Consider the following 19,623-nt stretch of genomic DNA (forward strand, 5'->3'; position numbering starts at 1 on the left):
CTAAATTTCGTTGCACCTCCAGGAACCGTAAGTAGCTCTACACAATAGAATCGTTCAACATCACTAAGCCTAAATTTTTCGGAGCTCTCTGATTGGTGTATTGCGAAGTTACCTGGCTTTTTCCTTCGTTTACAACTAATATTAAACAAACAACTTACAGTAGTGAAAATAGAGGTCAAACCCCCACGGGGCAGTTATTGAAAACATATTCTATATCCGAATATATCACAGAAGACCATTTTTAGTAATTCAGGCGTATACACAGAACCTCTCCTTTAGCAATGTTAGTGAAACAAAACAGTCACTTGTCTTTAATATTCTTTACGCATCTTTACTCACTGTTCTTTACGAACCTTTAACATTCTTTACCCACACTCTTTATGCTTCGTTAATTCTCTTTACGAATCTTTAGTGTTCCTCAACGACCTTTAACTTTTCCTTCCCACAATCAGTCTTTACGTGCTATTCTCTTCCCGCATCTATATTCTGTCTTTAAACACCGGTTCTAAACTTTCTGTTTGCATAAATATGTTTAAACTATATTCTATATCCGAATATATCACAAAAGACCATTTTTTACCAATTCAGGCGTATACACAGAACTGAAAACCTCGAAATGGATAACTCGCTAAAATGCGTTCTTTTTATCAAAGTAAGCGGTCAGATAACAAGCAATACGCTGTGGAAGTAAGGTGAGGTATTTGTTTTGAGAATTTGACGTATTTTTTTATTCCTTAGAGTGGTCGTAAATATTCCCATACAAACTCTTATAATTCCGCCATGACTGTTATTGCGTAAAATGATCATCTCACAGCTGGAGCTTGGACCGTCTGTGGTGTTAAGCGTCTCACGCAGAGTTAGTTGCAAATTTTAGAATGAAAATTACCATTATATTCGTCGCTTTGTCGAGTTTGAAACACAGGAGCAAGTAAGTAAGCTACAGTTAACATTTACGACAGAGGCGAAGTTCTAAATATGCCGCTATAATGGTTGTTTTATGTAACTAATTGATGTGGCGTTTAATTGACACCCGAAACCACTGCCGGTAAAAAAAAGTTAATTGTTACATGTTCGGAGCTATCTCATTGGTGTATTGCGAAGTTACCTGACTTTTTCCTTCGTTTACAATTGATATTGAACAAACAACTTACAGTAGTGAAAATAGAGGTCAAACCCCCACGGGGCAGTTATTGAAAACATATTCTATATCCGAATATATCACAGAAGACCATTTTTAGTAATTCAGGCGTATACACAGAACCTCTCCTTTAGCAATGTTAGTGAAACAAAACAGTCACTTGTCTTTAATATTCTTTACGCATCTTTACTCACTGTTCTTTACGAACCTTTAACATTCTTTACCCACACTCTTTATGCTTCGTTAATTCTCTTTACGAATCTTTTAGTGTTCCTCAACGACCTTTAACTTTTCCTTCCCACAATCAGTCTTTACGTGCTATTCATGACGAGCTTTGCTCACCAAAAGAATTTATGCAAATGAGGCTGAGGCGGATCTGAGATCCGCCTGGCAATTATTAACTGTAAGAGAAGAACTGACTTCGCGCCCACAGAACGACCGAGGTGTTGCGGATGAATTTTCAGTAATTACTTTTTTGGCACTTTTCGGCGTCCAAATTGCATGGCGAGAGTAACCCAAAACCTTAAAGCAGACCCTTCTTGTCACAATACGAATGTTTTCCAGATAGGGACACGCGTTAATGTCAGCTCCACTCGCGTGATTGCATTTTTCAAGGTTGAACCCTCGCGTGGATCTAACAACTCAAGTTTACTTTAAAGCGCACAATGTAAGCCAAAGTAATTTTATAATTTAACTCCTTGATCGAAATTTTGTTTACAAAGGATAATAATGGATCGACATCGACCTAGAGCGTCAGCTTCACTCGCGGGGAGTCAACCATTTTCTCTTGCCCCTTGCGCAACATAGAATGCAAATTTGCTGACCCACTCTATTGATACACACAACTCGACAGTCGTTAAGTGTTGAAAAAGATGAATTTTTTTACCAAAACCATGTGTTTCCGATTTTTAAACGCTAACAAAAATGTAGTAATGGTATGTCCACTCCGGAAAATAATACCGCAAATAACAGCAAGCCCTAACCGCGATGAGAACACTCATGGATCACACAGCGCAACAGAACTCATTTTGTTTGTTTGTTTGGGTTTTTTCCGATAATATTAGCCTGTAAAGAAATATATAATGGAGTTTTTTTGTACCCTCCGCCGGCACCATATAATTGGCTAAATGCTAAGGAAGTAATATACTTTAAAGAGATCATTAAAGGAGTAACATCTTTAAAAAAATTTTTCCTGCTGGGGTTTCTTGGCGCGCCACTGCGAACACAGCGAACCTCATGTATAAGGCTGCGAGAAAATAAACAAAGACAAGTAGAAAAAGTTTTTTACTCACAAATCTCTTTTACAATCTATGACTGATTTTACATCTCGTGTCTGAAGCAAGAGTTGGAAATGTAAATGCAATTTAATACGTTACGAGAAGAGGTATTTTACTCGTTGGTAATTTTATTCCTAAATTCGTTATTTATTTTTAATTGAAAAATCACGGGATTTGAGGACAGACACCACCAAGGCAAACACAACATCGACGTAAAAATTACCAGTCAACGGAACGTGTACTTATGATGTGTAATTAGGTTAAGGTTGGTTGGTCATCTAAACAGGAAAACTATCTTTTTCTATTTAAACAAACATTGCTTTTTCATCACGGCTTTTCGCGGTTAACAATCAATTAAATCTGCAAAGGAAAAAAAATCAAGGCAAGTAAATTTAATTATGTCGCAATTCAAAATTAGTTTGTCAAAGGATGAAAACGCACAGTCTAAAATGAAACAACTCCCAAAGAGAGACAGAACCAAATAAAAAAAAGGAAAGATTTTGCGTTCAGATAGCAAAAGTCCAAATAGGACTGACTACCCAAGAGAGACAGAACCAGGTGAAAAAAAAGGGAAAGGTTCTGCCTTCAGATAACAACAGCCCAAATAGGGCTGACTACCCAAGAGGGACAGAACCAGGTGAAAAAAAAGGAAAGGTTCGGCCTTCAGATAACAACAGCCCAAATAGGACTGACTACCCAAGAGAGACAGAGCCAGGTGAAAAAAAAGGGAAAGGTTCTGCCTTCAGATAACAACAGCCCAAATAGGACTGACTACCCAAGAGAGACAGAGCCAGGTGAAAAAAAGGGAAATGTTCTGCCTGCAGATAACAACAGCCCAAATAGGACTGACTACCCAAGAGAGACAGAGCCAGGTGAAAAAAAAAGGAAAGGTTCTGCCTTCAGATAACAACAGCCCAAATAGGACTGACTACCCAAGAGAGACAGAACCAGGTGAAAAAAAAAGGAAAGGTTCTGCCTTCAGATAACAACAGCCCAAATAGGACTGACTACCCAAGAGAGACAGAGCCAGGTGAAAAAAAAAAGGAAAGGTTCTGCCTTCAGATAACAACAGCCCAAACAGGACTGACTACCCAAGAGAGACAGAACCAGGTGAAAAAAAAAAGGAAAGGTTCTGCCTTCAGATAACAACAGCCCAAACAGGACTGACTACCCAAGAGAGACAGAACCAGGTGAAAAAAAGGGAAAGGTTCTGCCTTCAGATAACAACAGCCAAAACAGGACTGACTACCCAAGAGAGACAGAACCAGGTGAAAAAAAAAGGAAAGGTTCTGCCTTCAGATAACAACAGCTCACATACGAATGACAAAACCGGGAAAAAATTAAAAAATGAAGGTTCTTCCCTCACGGAGATAAGTCTGAGTACACGAGAGAGTGGGTAAGAAATAACAAAAGAACGAGAGTATCTTCAGGATTCTGCTTTCGAAAGTGCGAAATAGTACAGTACGATTAGTAAGAAAACACACTAACCTGCCAAGAGCGCGTCATCTTATAGGGAAGGAATATTTGAGCTGTGATGTCAGGGTTCATTCCATAATTAGTTCATCTTGCTCATGTTAGGTTTCAACAGTTTGATAATACACCATGTGATCTTAAGCATCTGTCACCTAACTATCACAGAAATAATTCCTTCTCTTGCTTCGAAAGCACAGAAGTAAAGGTAAACCTTGCTTTGCTGATTAAATGGTTTGGGCATCATCATTTTCCGCTCAAAGGTTATTAAGCAGCGAGATTTATCGCGCGTCATCATATAGCTCTAGACAGAAATTATCAGGCATACAACCTTATCTAAAAGCCAAATTGGACAGGCCAGCGAGTAGAATTTCTTCCTCGCGAAGTTTTACACAGTTAAGACCTTACCTTAAGGAAAGAACGATGGCCCCTTTTCGCAGATACCGCCGAATATACTCGTACCTTCGCACAGAATTTTCGCGGGATAAGTTCCCGCGCTTACCTGATGATTGGGACTTACTAAAATGATATTTTATACTGAAAGGGCTCCTCAGTATGGACGCCAGAAAAGTATTATCAAAATATCTGCCCAATCGTTTCAAGTGTTAAATGATACTCTTGTATCTCCAGAATATACTGCAGTCGAAATCTCTCTTGAAAACAAGGTCCTTACCGAGCGGCTCACCGGCTTCCATGTTGACTTAGGGTCAAAGGTCTGATCAGAGTGAAATATAAGTTGGCTAACACAATTTGATTTTGGTATTGTCGTGACAGAACAGATAATCGCTCTTTGCGTCACAAACCAATAAATCTGTAGATCACGAACAAAACATGCTGGGTACAATAACTGTTACTTGATAGTCATGTCACGCACTACAACCAGGCTATCCTCAAATGCCATGACACACTACGGCTTAGCTAAGCCGTTCTTGTCGCTAAATCATTCTACAATTATGAAAATTGCCATTCACGCCATGAATGCGTAGTTATCTCCAAAGAGAAAATTGTGCAAAAGAGTCCTAAATTTACGTAGCACTCCTAACGCGCAAGCCGCGCGGATCCTCGCGCCTGTTTACATTTTAATTGTTAACTTCAATTAATTTCACGCTCGAAGCCAAACACCTCGCTTTCACTTGCTAATTGAGCCCTCTCGCTTTACTTTGACAAGCCTATGGATCATTTTACGCATCCCTGGTGAGAATTCTTTTCTTGAGCAAAGCTCGTCATGTCTTCCCGCATCTATATTCTGTCTTTAAACACCGGTTCTAAACTTTCTGTTTGCATAAATATGTTTAAACTACCTTTTTTTAACGCGCCTTGAAACTCATGATCAGGGAGTTGTCGTGATGAGACAATAGAGTGATTTAGCAAGGGGACGGGAACGTCATTTCAGAACGAGAAAGCGCGCGGATAGTCTGGACACGACTCTATTTCGACTTCTGGTGTTAGCGTGCCGTTCTCCCCAACAAGTTCAGGACGTCATTACGCTGGTTTTCCCGTCGCGATCAAAACGCCTGGGATTTGCGTAAATTTTTCGCTTATAAACGAGATAATACTGTTTGAAATTATTTCAGAACTCATTTTCAGGGTAACCTGGTCCCTTCCTTTGGTTTATTCGGTGTATTTTGAGAAAATTTACCGCTTCATTTATGCTGAATTCCCGAAAGGAAACACAATCGTTGGCAAGCGCCGGATCTAAGATTTTAGAGCTCAGTACACTTGTAATTGAGCAAGGCTTAAAACAGCGAGGGGGCTGTTCTTTGATACATTTCTTTAATCCTGTATGAAAACTCTCAGAATGGGACGCTGTTAATTTTATCATGAATCAATTCATCAATAAATTAAACTTGCTTCATGTTGAAGTTTATCAAAATGAATTTTCATACCTGTAATAGGCGAGTGTTTGGGATGGAGGACGACGGATTTTGAAGAACTGTATGGCGACTTAGGTCAATGAACAATGACAAAAGAACTGGCTCGAGAAGTAAGTGGTTTTTTATTTATCGAGTCACTGTAAGGTTTGATGAATATCAGAATCAGTACTGAATATGTCTCGATCGAGAGCAGACGGGACCATGAGCTCCTGATTGTTATATTTTAGAAATTTTACAACTTTCCATACAGTTTTCACATATAATATGTACACGTTCCTTTGACTGATAATTTTTCCGTCGATGTTGTGTTTTCCTTGGTGGTGTCTGCCTTCAAATCCCGTGGATGTTGCAATTAAAAATAAATAACGAATTTAGGAATAAAATTGCCAACGAGCAAAATACTTCTTCTCGTAACGTATTCGATTGCATTTATATTTCCAACTCTACTCTCAACTTGCTTAAAAATCGACTTCAGACACGAGATGTAAAATGGATAAAAAATGGATATCCCGGTTCCCTGAAACATTAAAAACCTTAGTTGTTAGAGATTTTATCACACGGTTTTCAAGACATTCCATGACTCGGTTCTTAGGCGCTCTAACCTGATTTCAAGTTTCGCTCTACCTTGTATTGAGCGAAATAATTATTTTCAGCAATCTGACGAGTCAGGAATACATTTCGTTGTAGTGCCTACGCGAGGATGGTTACACGGTTTACACAGGAGAATATTCCGTTTCACTTAGCACTATGTAAATTTTGAAAGGAAAAATTTATGACATGTTTTCACTTTCGATCTTCATCCAAATCCACATATTTCCCCAATCATAAAATTCTAATTCAAAACAGTTACCTTGCTAGTAGTGAAATGGGATCCACCCCTTGGATGTAGTGGACCCGAAGGTTCTTCCTGTGCTTGTCCAGTAGCAATTTACACTTCCTATTAAATTTTGGGAAAATTGGTGACCCCAATGAGCCGTGCATGTCCGGCGGAATCCTCCAAGTGAAGACTGCTTTTTCTTCCCCTCTTATAGGTACGACAAGGAGACGATTCTGCGGAGGAAATAAATTCAATAAGGTTACATCCGGAAACAAATCAAAGCGTCGTAATTGTACTTAATAAAACTCCATTCTTGCGTCCGGGTTTGACGATTTGGGTTAGAATTAATAAAAAGCATCTTCCCACAAAGTCTTTGATCTTTCCTGCTCCATTAGGTTGAGATGACGGGAAGTGGAGCAGCTGTCATGCGCCGCGATTTCTTCCTGGCGAAGATAAGTATGACAGCCAGCTACCTGGCACACGTTCATTACTTTTCCACATGTAACCATGTGGGCTGGAATCAAATATCTGCGTTTGAAAGAAGAGAATTTCAGTTAGAGTCAGCCAACCCCATACTAATTAATTTCGACTGTAAAGAATCTTGTTAAAAACTGAAGAAAAAAACACGAAATTAAGAAAAGCTATAAGTAACTCAGACATAGATAACCCATACAAAGATGAATTCCAAATTTTAACAAGCATAAAAAAATCCATTGTACTATATTTTTTATTTATTAAACCTTTGACTCCTAACAGACTTAAACAGGACTTAAATGTAGGGCATAGTGGTATTTGGGACATTGACTTTTAGCAAGAGTTAGCAAATTCTTCAAAAATTATATGAGGGGGAAGGACTTTAAAATTAGAATCAGGTCAGGTAATCTAGGGTTTAAGATAGATACAGTAATACATGGTCCTCCTATGACTACCATTTTTATTTAAGTGCTACTTCTAAATGAGTGTTGGATACTGACAAACAGGCACTGCTTATAGGAATATGTGTCATTGGTGCAACTGTCTCAAACAGCCATAAAATGCATTTTCCAGCAAAACAAGTTTTTTCAGGCAACAATTCCCTTCAGAAACAGACAGGAACAGTGACATTGAAATAGTGGCAAACATAGAGCTAGCCTGACACAGACTAACAGTTTCACTGGTATGGCTGTATTTTTTCCTCAGAATAAATGGTTGATCGACTCAATTTTCTGACTGCTAGAGACTAGCCCCCTTTGACTGGCTCATTGAGTAGGTGACTCACTGAACATTGAACTAACTTACTGACTTTCATATTGGCTTAACACTGCCTGGAGCACTTACACTGTACAGGCTGATTGAGTGATTTACTGGCTGACTTATTTACTCATTAAGTGACTCACTGACTTACTACATGACTGACTGCCTAACTAACTGACTAAGTAGCTGACTACCTGATTGACTGCTTGACTCATTGCCTAACTCCTTACTGGCTGACATACTGAGTGACTGATTGATGGACCTGATGGACTGACTTACTGTTATTTAGCTGAATGATTGCCTGGCTGTCAGGTTCACTTACAAGTGGACCAAGCTATTGACTGCCAGGTTGATTGACTGACCAACCACAACCTGACTGATAGATAGACAGACTGACGGTTTGAATACTTGACTCCCTCACTGATAACTGACTGACTGATAGACTGATGATTTGACTGACCGACTGATTAACTGATTGACTGACTGACTGACTGACTGACTTTCACACCTCCACACTTCCACACTACCAGGTTAAGATAAGTGCAAGTAAGCTTATTACACATCAAACATTTTCACGTTTCACGGTTACTATAAGGTGATTAATTTTGTGTAGCACATTCCATCGTGATGACGTGTTCTGTGCTCTTCTGCCCCAAGTAAAAGCTAACACTAACCCCATTTATTCTTGACTGACTTTCTGACTGACTGCCAACTGATTGACTGACTGACTGACTGCCAACTGATTGACTGACTGACTGCCTACTGGTTGACTGACTGACTTACTGACTGCCTACTGATTGACTGACTGACTTACTGACTGCCTACTGATTGACTGACTAACTTACTGACTGATTGACTGACTTACTGTTGAACTCACTGACTGATTGACTGACTGACTGACTGACAGACTGACTGATTAACCTACTGACTGACTGACTGACTGACTTACTGACATTTCCTTTTCTAGCATGCTGGATTGTGATAACAAAGGTTCTGATTTTGGACAATATTTCATTTAGGGCTTAAGTTTATCTCAAAGTCAGCCTCTGGTGACTTAAAATCTCAATATGATCGCTAGATAAAAATTTTGGTGGCCAGGAAGAAAGAAACCTTGTTCAAAATTATATGATGTAGCAAACGGAGGCCATGTTGCTTGTATTCGAACAAGAGAATATTAAGAGTTTATAATCTTTTATTGTTTGGATCTAAATTAAGTTTTATCGAAATCAGAGATTCTCGCCACATGACAAGGCAACCAAGGAGAAAGAGGCAAATTTTTGTAGAATATGATGGAGCTGTAGCAATATTTTATGAAAATGTGTATCTTGCTTTGACTTCCATCCATTAAAAGTATTTTGTAAAGATGCTGCAACTCCCTACATGACAGTCGAAATACCTTTGACCTCTTTTTGAAAACGAGTCTTGGTGTTGATCCTTTCATTTGATTATAAGTTTCATTCACATGCAAATTAAACCCATTTTCAAACAAACAGTTGATCACCAGGCCTCAACTATCAGGGGAGGGGGGGTTTGGAAGATTTTGGAGGTCACTTGGTTTTAAGGGGGAATGGGCAAGGGATCAGTCGTCTTGAGCATTTTTTAAATGAGGGGGATATAGTGGGGCCTCATTAGAGTACTACAGAGTCTTATGAGGGAATCAGATAAATGTTGTTGTGACACATCTATAACCCCCTGCCCCCCCTGACTCCCCCTTCCTCTCCCAGGTGTTAACTAATGATCATTCCCACAATTTTTTGTTCACATTAATCGTTCTTGCATTCTTCCTTTCAGATACTTGAAAGAAAACCAGTCTGAGAAGGGGGTCAAGGAAGAAGAAATGCTTCAAACCTTTGAGTATGGTTGAAAAGGAACCTTGTGTAATTATGTTTAAATGGAGCTCAAATTTGTAGAACAAATAGTTCAAGTATTGTTTTCAGTAAATTGTTTTTGACTGTAAACAGATGTATCGAAATTTTCTTCCTTTTTCCTAACTTTTATTTTAGAATTCAGTGAATTTGCATCTTTAAATTGAATCATTTTCGCATAACTGCAAACTATTTCCAAGTATAATTGAATTGCTGTGGTTGTTGTTTTTTTTGCCACATCCTTTTCCCCTTTCAGTTATCGCAGCTTTCACATTGAAAAAGACGGTCAAGGAAGAAGAGAAGACTCAACTTTTCAGTGATTCTAATTATTGTGTCAATGTCTACCTTCCTGAACTGAAGAGTGTAGTTTTGTAAAAAATTTCTTTTCCCACCCGCAAATAATTTCAGTGTCGTCTTATAATGAATTCTTTCAACTAGGACCTTTTATTTTCCATTCACTATTTCTCTTACTTTTCGCCTTTTGGGAACCGCAAATATTTAAAAAATTAACATGAATGGTTTTGGAAGAAGGGAATACTCGTAGGATCCGGTGAGTACTAGTGATGTTTTATTGTGTAAACCTTTGAGCTGAAATTTGTTATTCTGTACCAGTTTCAACCTTTACAAAATTGCATTTTCCTTTAATTTAACTATCAGCGACGATTGAACATCTTTATCAAATTGAACCAGAAGTGTTAGAGTTCTGTATTTACAAACATTTTTCTTACTTTTCCTCGCCCAGATTGTATGATCCCGCAAAGATTATAAGTTTAAGAAGACGGTAAAAGAAGAAAATACTTAATATTTTAGTGAGTGCGATAAGTGTGTTATTGTTGAACTGCCTGATTAAAGACCTTTGTAACTTCGTCGAAAGTTGCTTTTTTTTATGTTTCGTCTAGAGTAAAGTACCCTAAACTAGTACCAGAAGCATTGAATTTTTCCAGTAATTCTTGCTGTCTTTAGAGTTAGCTGTTTTTTTAGCTTTTTGAAGTTATAGAGAACACTTACTGCAGACTTGAAATTGTTTTGCAGTTGCTAACAGATGATTTATTCCATGTTAAGTATTGCTGACAAAGCGATTAATATCATCTGTGTCAACTTCAGGATGGGAGAGAACAGAAGGTCCAAGAAAGGTCTAGGAAAAGGAGGGAGAAATTTGCTATCATTCCGCATTGTCTCGTGTAGTGCTCTTACTGTAAACTGAAGCCGGTTTTGATTTGAAAATTCTAATTTATTTTGGATGGAATATTACAGAATAAAGGACTAATGTGAGAGATGTTTATTTTGCTTCTCTTTATTTTTTCAGATAGACTACAAGATACTTTGGAAAAGGAGTGTAAATTGGGAGTTTAAAAACCTCCTCCAACTTCGTCGTTGTGGTGCACTAAAATAACGTTATGTACGGATGGGCATCATTTTGCATCTATAAAGAAACATTGTTTAAGTCTTTTGGCAGGAAATGTGTAAATAGCACATTCGAAGCTCGAAGCTCGAAGCTCTCTTTCTTTCTTTTCAAATGTCATAAGAAAAGACCATTTCAACCAAGCGTCTTAGGAGAGTCAACCTTGGAAGGAACAAAAAATCGAGGGTCAATTTATGTAGACAGTTATTTTGTAATTTAAGACAAGTTCATCCTTGTGGTAACTACATTTTTTAATACACATTCATGTTGTAAGACGCATGCTTATCACAATATTTCGTACCACAATGTTAAACTAGTCTCATATTACAAAACAACTGTCTATAAGAGGTGGGTGTGGAGGGGCACTCGACCCCCGATTTTCCGTTTCTTCCGTGATTGATACCTTTTCTTGGTATCTTGCTTGAGATAGTCATTTCTCGCGGCATCTAAAAAGTAAACTAGAGTTCCAAGTAAGCCATATTAGTGTTTCCCGCCAAGAGAATGGAAAATTTTTTGCTTCAAATACAACGAGAATGTCCGTCCGTACTTAAAGTTGTTTGGATGAACCACAAGAACAAAGATGCGAAGATTTTTAGACTTCTTTTCATGGTTGAAATATTTGATTGTAACTTCGGGCAGAGATACCTTCGAAACAAATAGAAATAAACGAACTACTCAATTTTCTATAATATTATTAAACAGGGCATCATATGAGAACAAGAGAATATAAACTGATAATCTCTTGATGAGAATTATAATTTTCCGTTCAACACTACCACAACAGTTATACTCACCAGAATATTCAGTATCCTGGTCCTTTTACCTATTCGCTGTATTGGAAAGCAATAAAATATGTAAGATGCTAAAAGATGTCTTCAAGGCTGGATCTTCTTGAAAATAATGTACTTTTTAATGACATTGATAACACAACAGGATTTAAAATTTCTGTTCAACTACACAAAAACTAGGTGAAAGGTGAAACAAATTTTCAAATAACTTGACTGGTTCTACTTAAAATAACATTTCTCATCAAAGTTAAATGTGAATGTCCAGACCAGCTTCACTGCTAAGAAATAATCCAGTAAGGTTTCCTTCAAATTTGTGAGTCTCAACCGTCGCTTAATGAAGTAGTTGGCTTCTCGAAGATTTCAGGGCGGGGCATTAACAATAAAATAAAGCTAAAAACTTACCCGAGCATTCTCCCCATGTTCATTGGAAAACTTGCAAGCAAACCGTCACCAAAGCCACCTCACTTCTCAGACTTCGTCTCCGCTTTCTTCTAATTTTACCTTGAGGATAAGGAGTATGCAAAAAAAAAAAGACAAAAAAGACAACATGCAAATTTGATTCCTTCAACAATAACAAGTTAAGCGAGTTGGCTAATTAACAAAAAGCAACACATGCTTTTCACGGTAACTTTTCACTGTCTTTGCATTGCTTGATCACTTGGCGCAATGGATTAGTACACGATCACAAGTCAAGAATTCAAAGTCAGCCAAAGAAATTTTCTTTTACCAATCTTTTTTTTTTCATGGAAAAATCAAAGTGCGTTCGACATTTATCGAAATGGAAAGGATAAACTTTTTTAAGGGTTGAAGAGGTACGATTTACAACAGTTATTCTGTATGACTTGACGTAAGTTATTCCCGAAAAAAAGTTGAAATACGCGAGACCCTTGAAAAAGAAAGAGAAAAATTGGTGTACATTAATTATGACAAATTAAACGCGTTGCGATGAAAACCTGTAACAACCCCTCTTTCGCTTTCACAGGGCTGTTTATCACTTGACGATAACGAAATTCCAAATCTGAATCAACTGGTCCAGTGTCCGAAACGCCAGAGCCGTTGAGGTGGCTTTTTACAAAGTACCCCACAACTTTGGTTTGTTTTCGATATGGACTAGTAGTTCAATATTCGAGTTTTTCGGCCAGAAATGCTGGACTGCTCTTGACTGGACTTTGGATTTATGTTTTTGAATAATGATGCCGTTTTGAACAAATAATTATTGTTTGATAATTAACAGTTATATTTCTGTCAAACAGCTTATGATAAAAACTTTTCAACTATACAGGATGTATGCAAGCGTCAAAATATACTTTCTCCACAGAATGTTGTTAGTCCATGCTACCATTATACTAGGAGTTTATCATAGAAGGATTTGAAAAGATATGCTTGAGAATCGAAACTGGAGTGTTCACTAAGAATGGAAGGGCAAGACTGGCAAATAGCATTATATGCAATCTTTAGGAGGCTCCATAGGGTTTTTGCTCAATGTTGACGCCCCAGCGTAATTGTTTTTTAGAAAATGTTTACGCATTCGCTTTTCAAGGTCACTAAAAGCCATCAAAAGGCAACGTGGGAAGTGTTCGAACTACTGTTTGCTGTGGTATATATTATCAAAATGATTTTCGTTATTAAGCTAAGACTCCATGTAGGGAGGCGCTCGCCAGCGATAATTTGGTTTTGCCTTTGATTTTCTTCATTTTGCTTCGGTGAAATCTCTCAAATTTTTTTACAATAGGAGTTACAAAAGCAGCTCCTCGCTATTTGCAATTTTGTGTTTTCTTCCTCTATCTCAAATTTGGTCTTATAAATTTTTTTCATCAACAGGCACTTGGGAGGGCTCAAATATGTATAACGGTCCAGCAAATCTTCGGAAATTCCACCGAAGGAAACGCGGTAAATCTTACTCGAAAGATCCCTATTTTCTTTGTCGCAAAACATTACGCTATGGAATAAAACTTCGCTGAGATCGGCATCTAAGCATGCGTATACTTTCGAATCTGTCGCCTTTTGAATCTCTCACCGATCGAAGAGTCAATTCATCAGAACACCCCTACGAAAACATGAGAACCGCAAATGATGTTTCAATTCTCAATTCCTTGAACAATTCTTCACAATCATCAATTTTGTTAGTCCTATTTTCCAGTCCAAAGTCCAGTTCTGCATTCAGTCTAGAGTTAAGTGTAGCTATTTTAGTTGGCTGAATATCTCCAGATCAGTTGAATACAAACGCTTGAAAGGCCGAATGTACTGCGCAATACATATACATCTAATCAATTATTTTACCTATAATAAGCGCGGAAATTTTGGGAATTTGCGTAGTTTTTTTCTGGGCCTCTTAGGGACGAGCGAAAAACAAAAATGAAAAAATGTTGACACGTGTTATATGTTAAACAATTGAGTAAGGGAGTTTCTATACCACCATTACTTCATTTTCTGGCATTTTGGCCGGTAGTTTTCGAAATACACCCTACAGGCTTATCTGAGCATCGTGTCAATCGTACAGGGCGTGCGGGAAAGACGAAAACAACACAAAGGAAACTATAAGAGTGTTCCCTATGAACAACAAAAGAGTTCTTTGCACTTTAAAGTTCGCCTAAAAAAACGGAAACCAAATAAATCAAAGTTTGGATCGTTCGGTCAGCCCACTTTATTGCTCTATTCTCCGATGCCTTAATAGGGTAAATTGGTGTACTTTTGGAATAATAATATAATTCTAAGGAAACATAAAGATGTAAAAACATAAAGACAAACTGTTACCTTCCTCCGGAATGTCCTTCCTCTTGACATTAGGTCATCCCTTTGGATCCAACTGCTTCTACCTTGAATTTCATGATGAAATGGAGCAATTCAAAATTTTGTCGTCAGAGTATTTCAAAGGGGATCAACGAAAATCTTATAGGTATAGCTTCTTCAATACATCAGGGACATGATTGGCTAGCTGTTAGAAACCCATCTCTTATACACAGTTCAAGATCTCTACACTACATAAAGACAGTCCAGTTTCCAAATCAGTTTTCACTCTCTTTTGTTTTTTTTTGATGGACCAAGTCTTATCATTCCAGATAAGGGCTGAGGAAGAGACTTAATGGTGACGCTGACTTTATGGGTGAAGCCAACTCCATTGTGGTCAGCTCTTGGTCACCCACCTCTTGTACACAGTCTAAGATCCATTCAGCCCAGTAGGACAGTCCAGTTTCCAAAACAATTTTCACACACTTCTCTTTGTTTTTTGGTAGACTGAGTCTTAGCATCCCAGATCAAGACTGAGGAAGAGGCTTAATGGTGACGCTGACACCATTGTGGGTTAAGAATTAGTCGCTCATCTCTTATGCACAGTTCAATATCAGTTCAGCGCAGCAAGACAGTCCAGTTTTCAAAACAGTTTTCACACACTTCTCTTTGTTTTTTGGTGGACCACGTCTTAGCATCCCAGATCAAGACTAAGGAAGACACTTAATGGGTGAAGCTGACTCCATTACAGGTCAGCTGTTAGTCACCCATCCCTTTTACACAGTTCAAGATCCTTTCAGTGCAGTAGGACAGTCCACTTTCCAAAACAATTTTCACACACTTCTCTTTGTTTTTTGGTGGACCAAGCATCCCAGATCAAGACTGAGCAAGAGACTTAATGGTGAAGCTGACTTCATTACAGGTCAGCTGTTAGTCACCCATCTCTTGTATACAGTTTGAGACCTGTTCAGCGCAGCAAGACAGTCCAGTTTCCAAAACAATTTTCACACACTTCTCTTTGTTTTTTGGTGGACCAAGTCTTAGCATCCCAGATCAAGACTGAGCAAGAGACTTAATGGTGAAGCTGACTCCATTATGGATCAGCTGTTAGTCACCCATCTCTTGTATACAGTTTGAGACCTGTTCAGTGCAGCAAAACAGTCCAGTTTCCAAAACAATTTTCACACACTTCTCTTTGTTTTTTGGTAGACCAAGTTGTCGCATCACAGATCAAGACTGAGGAAGAGGCTTTATGGGTGAAGCCATGTGGGTCAGCCATTAGTCACCCATCTTTTGCAAACAGTTCAAGATCCTTTCAGCTTTCTGTCACTTCTCTTTTCTTTTCTGTAGACTCAGGATTTTTTTAAGTTGCAGGTACAAGTTCAACAACCAGCCAAAGACAAGCACTTCGGTTACCTAGGAAAGAAACAATGAGAACTGGTTAATAACTATTAAAAATAAATCAATCATATCACGTTGAAAGTGCCTCAATACAGATACAGCTGTAGGCTTCTTGATTTAGAGAGCATGACAAAAATGGTAGAAAAAAATCACTTATTTAATTAACATGATATTGTATAGAAAGGTACTCTAGTAAGATCTGAAACAGTTATTTAATTATATCCCTCTAAATTGCAACCACTTTGATGAGTAGCACAATCACCATACCCACTTCTGTAACATGTATGGAAAATGTGAAAATTGCTAGTTTGGGACAAAATCAATTCTTTAGGTCTGTTTTAAACTCACATTTATTATTACAACTGATTTATTTCAAACTATTTTATTTTTGTCACATTTGATTCAAATTTGTATTTACCCATAATCCCTTGTGGGTGTGGTCTTTTTCACAAATAATCAATTTCGAGTTCACTGACATAGTAAAAAGTAGAAATAATAACATTTTGTATTACATGGAGGCTAGTATCTCCCTAGTGAGATCAACTGGCACTCTAAAAACTGACTTTCTGCCTCTTTTTACAACTTGAAGATCACATTACCATTTTTCTCTTGGAAATTCAGCTCTCTTTTTGCGATTCTTTTCATTATATTTTAGATTCCTTAGCCTATTCTTTTCCTGTTTTTTCCTCCTCCACTCTTTGATCCTCGCAAGCTTTTCTTCCTTTTCGTTAACCTCTTGTCAAGCGCACTTGTCGTGACCGGAAGCGAGTTGTGTTACCTTTTTATGTTACGTGCATGAACTGATAGCGAAACGCGTAATTGTAACAATAGGCTATTCATCTTAAGGATAAAATATAGAATTACAGACAGATGAGATCGATTTTGGAGAGAGAATACCACGACGTGTACCCACAAAGTGAGAGCTGTAAATCGTGAGAAATATTAAATCTGGTGAAAATCTTCATACGCGAGAGTTTCCTTTGTCGGCGAGCACCATTTCCCGACACACTTGAAGCGATATTTACAGATGGCTAAATCTCAGAAAAATTATTGAGCTTGAAGACCCCAGACCCTTGATAAAATGGCAGAAACCAAAATAGGAAAGGTTACCAAGATATTTTCGACACGGAGATGAAAAGATGAAGGCGAAAATGGCGGTGCAAACAGCAGATTTCATAGCGCTTTTGGTGGCATTTGTGGCGAGACTCCGTTCTCAATATGGCGTCAACATGGTAAAAAGCGTAGCGACTTGGTCAAAAGTGAATATTTTGGCCGTTTCTAAAGATATGGACGCGAAAACTTGGAAATGACAAGAGAAACTTATGAGCATTGAAGTGTAATCGTTTCGAAACCCGACTTTGCCGTGTTTGAAGTATATTGGCGAAGGAGAAGGTAAGTTGATGAAAAATATTATTGCGTAATCAGGTTTTACAAAACCGTAGCGACTGTTTTACACTGATATTTCTCCGGTTATAGTCAATCCTTTAGACTGATTTTTCGCTGTTTTAGAACACCAAGTATGAGCATTTGGTTAATGTGTTTTTGTTCCCACAGGATTCCAGTTCAGTCATTCTGCGGACAACAACTTGGTGTACTTCCAAATTCTGAAACCCAGCGTTACACAAAGAATACTTAAGAATGATGAATCTTTTCTATGCGTTTTAATAAACTTGAAATGTCAAAGTTTTGCTCAAATGTAGTGTTTATTGTGTGTTATCATTAGGTGTAATTTGTTTGCTCAAACGAGCTTTCTTTTCAGTGAAAAATGTATTTAAAAAATTTTACCACTGAGATTGTGTTACGCGTTACAACCAAAATTGGCTCGATTTTTCATCTTTCACGGGTATTTTCTCAAAGACAGTAATGTGGTTTTCTGATTTTTTGCTTTTACTATAATCAATAAGAACAATTTTACCTGTAAGCGAAGATTTGGCTTCAATGAAAATGTAAAACAGAAGAAATCATTGAAAGTTTGCAGTCAACCCCCTATGGGCATGGTGATTGTGCTACTCATCTTTCAGATGCCATTATAGTGATAACTATTTAGATAAAAGGTAACTTGATTTGGGAACCCTAAGCAATTACTGGCTTAATACTTCACAGTAAACCATCATATAATAGAAATGTTGAGAAACAGACATCTAAGAAAGCAAGAGTCATCTCCAGTCTTAAAAGTTTGTCTAGGGATCAAAATTAACAATTTTCATGCCCTTGCCAAGTGGCACACATAATTTTCTTTATTTTCAGTTACCTTATTGAAAAATACAGTGAGCAAAAAGTTGAACTAGTTAAATTTTTCATTTAGAGTCAAAAGTGGGTTTGTGCATAAGTTCATCAACAAATTGACTAAAAATCACCAGAAATTTAGACAAACAAAAAAGACAGATTATCAGCTTACATTATCCTGTAAGATGTGCTCTCATTGGCACTGTAACAGGAGTTATGAAGGCATTTTTTTTTTGCATATTTTTGTTTGGGTAACAAAGTTGATACAGTAGTCAGGTAGCTAAGGCCCACACAAGCCATGACTCAGTTGCCACAGTCATAAATGTTTTAAATCCCAAACTTTTTGTCAAAGAATGTTAATTTCCCCAGCCAAATGAATTTTCAAACATTTCCATAAATGAGTCCTGATAACGGCCTTGAACCTCCCATCACACTCATCCTCTCTACCCATAACATGGAAACATGATTGATTTTGTAAGAAACCCAACATCAGCTTGTCATTTAGTTCTTAGCAGTCAAAACTCAAATTTGAAGCTTCAAGATTTGAACAAAGTTAAAGCTTAAAATGGAAACACGAAGAGAGCCACTTCTTGGAGCCTGTCCTTGCATGTGGGATCAATGAAATAGCACATGAAGCGCATATGAGATCAGGGCTTGTACCCTTTTTCAGAAACAATTTTCTCGAGATTAATTCCGAGTTCCAGATTATTAACACTTTCAAATATCAACGGTCTTTTTCCAGGGCTTTTCAGACCTGGAAAATCCCATTAAAAAATTCAAGGCTTTCCACGTTTTCCAGATCACATATGGGATCCCTAGAGATACGGATGTCATTCTTAGTATGCAAAATAGCACAAGTAATTCTGCAATTCAGCCCTTTTGAATAATAATATTACAACTGATCCCAAACCGTTATTATACAATTTCCTGAAGCTAATACTTTCAATAAATTGCTCTTGTGAACATCGTATAATTTGTTTAAACAGTTAAGATGCTTTTAAAAAACTCTTGCAGCTTACCATATTGTGAACATGTAAACAAACTTTGGAAGGGACCTTGTCGTCGAAGTACACTGTAAAAAAAGATAAAATATTTGACTCTGTAAGCAAGAATACGTTTAAATTCCTAATAAAGTAACAGTTCAGGATCAAAAAGCCTTGAAATTTGGGTACAAACCTTTCAAAGACATTCATCATGCCGACGAGCGGTGCTGCACCCGCAAAGACATATGGGAAGTTTTAGCGGTCTGAGAGGGAGTAGATAATCGAGCGGATAGTAAATGACTGTCAGATAAACTTCAACTAAAGAACATTGCAGGAAAGGAAGTCTGAAACATTCACGCTTCAAATGGTGCCTACAGGATACTTACTGGACACGCTGTTACTAATAACTAAGCGAGCAAGGC

At 37.8% G+C, this 19,623-nt stretch overlaps 1 protein-coding gene and 2 long non-coding RNA genes across 11 annotated transcripts; 2 read left to right on the forward strand and 1 right to left on the reverse strand.

Annotated features, from left to right (window-relative positions):
• The first annotated feature begins 87 nt into the window (after window positions 1-87).
• On the forward strand, window positions 88-11,944 carry LOC149046979 (uncharacterized). Of its 8 annotated transcripts, XR_016185608.1 has the most exons (6): window positions 88-692; window positions 5,781-5,869; window positions 6,791-6,868; window positions 6,972-10,224; window positions 10,417-10,483; window positions 10,981-11,944. XR_016185608.1 is itself a non-coding variant. In XM_089202955.1 (5 exons), the coding sequence occupies exons 2-5, from the start codon at window positions 5,846-5,848 to the stop codon at window positions 9,606-9,608; spliced, it is 171 nt and encodes a 56-aa protein (XP_089059081.1). In that variant the 5' UTR covers window positions 88-692; window positions 5,781-5,845; the 3' UTR covers window positions 9,609-10,950. The 8 variants fall into 8 exon arrangements, 3 of the variants coding, with proteins under 3 accessions (XP_089059081.1, XP_089059079.1, XP_089059080.1); XR_016185606.1 differs by having other exon boundaries at window positions 6,972-10,483; XR_016185607.1 differs by lacking the exon at window positions 10,981-11,944 and having other exon boundaries at window positions 10,417-10,950.
• Window positions 5,867-16,007, reverse strand: LOC149046980 (uncharacterized). 2 transcript variants are annotated; one of them, XR_016185612.1, is made up of 5 exons: window positions 14,619-16,007; window positions 12,267-12,365; window positions 11,871-11,906; window positions 6,610-7,104; window positions 5,867-6,276 (listed from the first exon to the last, which is right to left on the reverse strand). It is a non-coding gene; the product is annotated as an uncharacterized LOC149046980 (long non-coding RNA). The 2 variants fall into 2 exon arrangements; XR_016185611.1 differs by having other exon boundaries at window positions 5,867-7,104.
• Window positions 16,008-16,836: 829 nt separating this feature from the next.
• On the forward strand, window positions 16,837-17,687 carry LOC113683851 (uncharacterized). The gene is made up of 2 exons (XR_003447418.2): window positions 16,837-17,384; window positions 17,547-17,687. It is a non-coding gene; the product is annotated as an uncharacterized LOC113683851 (long non-coding RNA).
• The last annotated feature ends 1,936 nt before the right edge of the window (window positions 17,688-19,623 follow it).

Source organism: Pocillopora damicornis, chromosome 4 (genome assembly GCF_964200805.1).
Source record: "Pocillopora damicornis chromosome 4, jaPocDami1.2, whole genome shotgun sequence".
In the NCBI taxonomy this organism is placed as follows: domain Eukaryota; kingdom Metazoa; phylum Cnidaria; class Anthozoa; order Scleractinia; family Pocilloporidae; genus Pocillopora; species Pocillopora damicornis.

Bases quoted from the DNA above. Each gene is read 5' to 3' on its own strand.
- LOC149046979 (XM_089202953.1), top strand. From the start codon at position 5,846: ATGACAAAAGAACTGGCTCGAGAA. The intron at 5,870-6,790 runs GTAAGTGGTTTT...CCCCTCTTATAG, and splicing joins CAAAAGAACTGGCTCGAGAA to GTACGACAAGGAGACGATTC. The intron at 6,869-6,971 runs GTACTTAATAAA...CTGCTCCATTAG, and splicing joins CAAATCAAAGCGTCGTAATT to GTTGAGATGACGGGAAGTGG.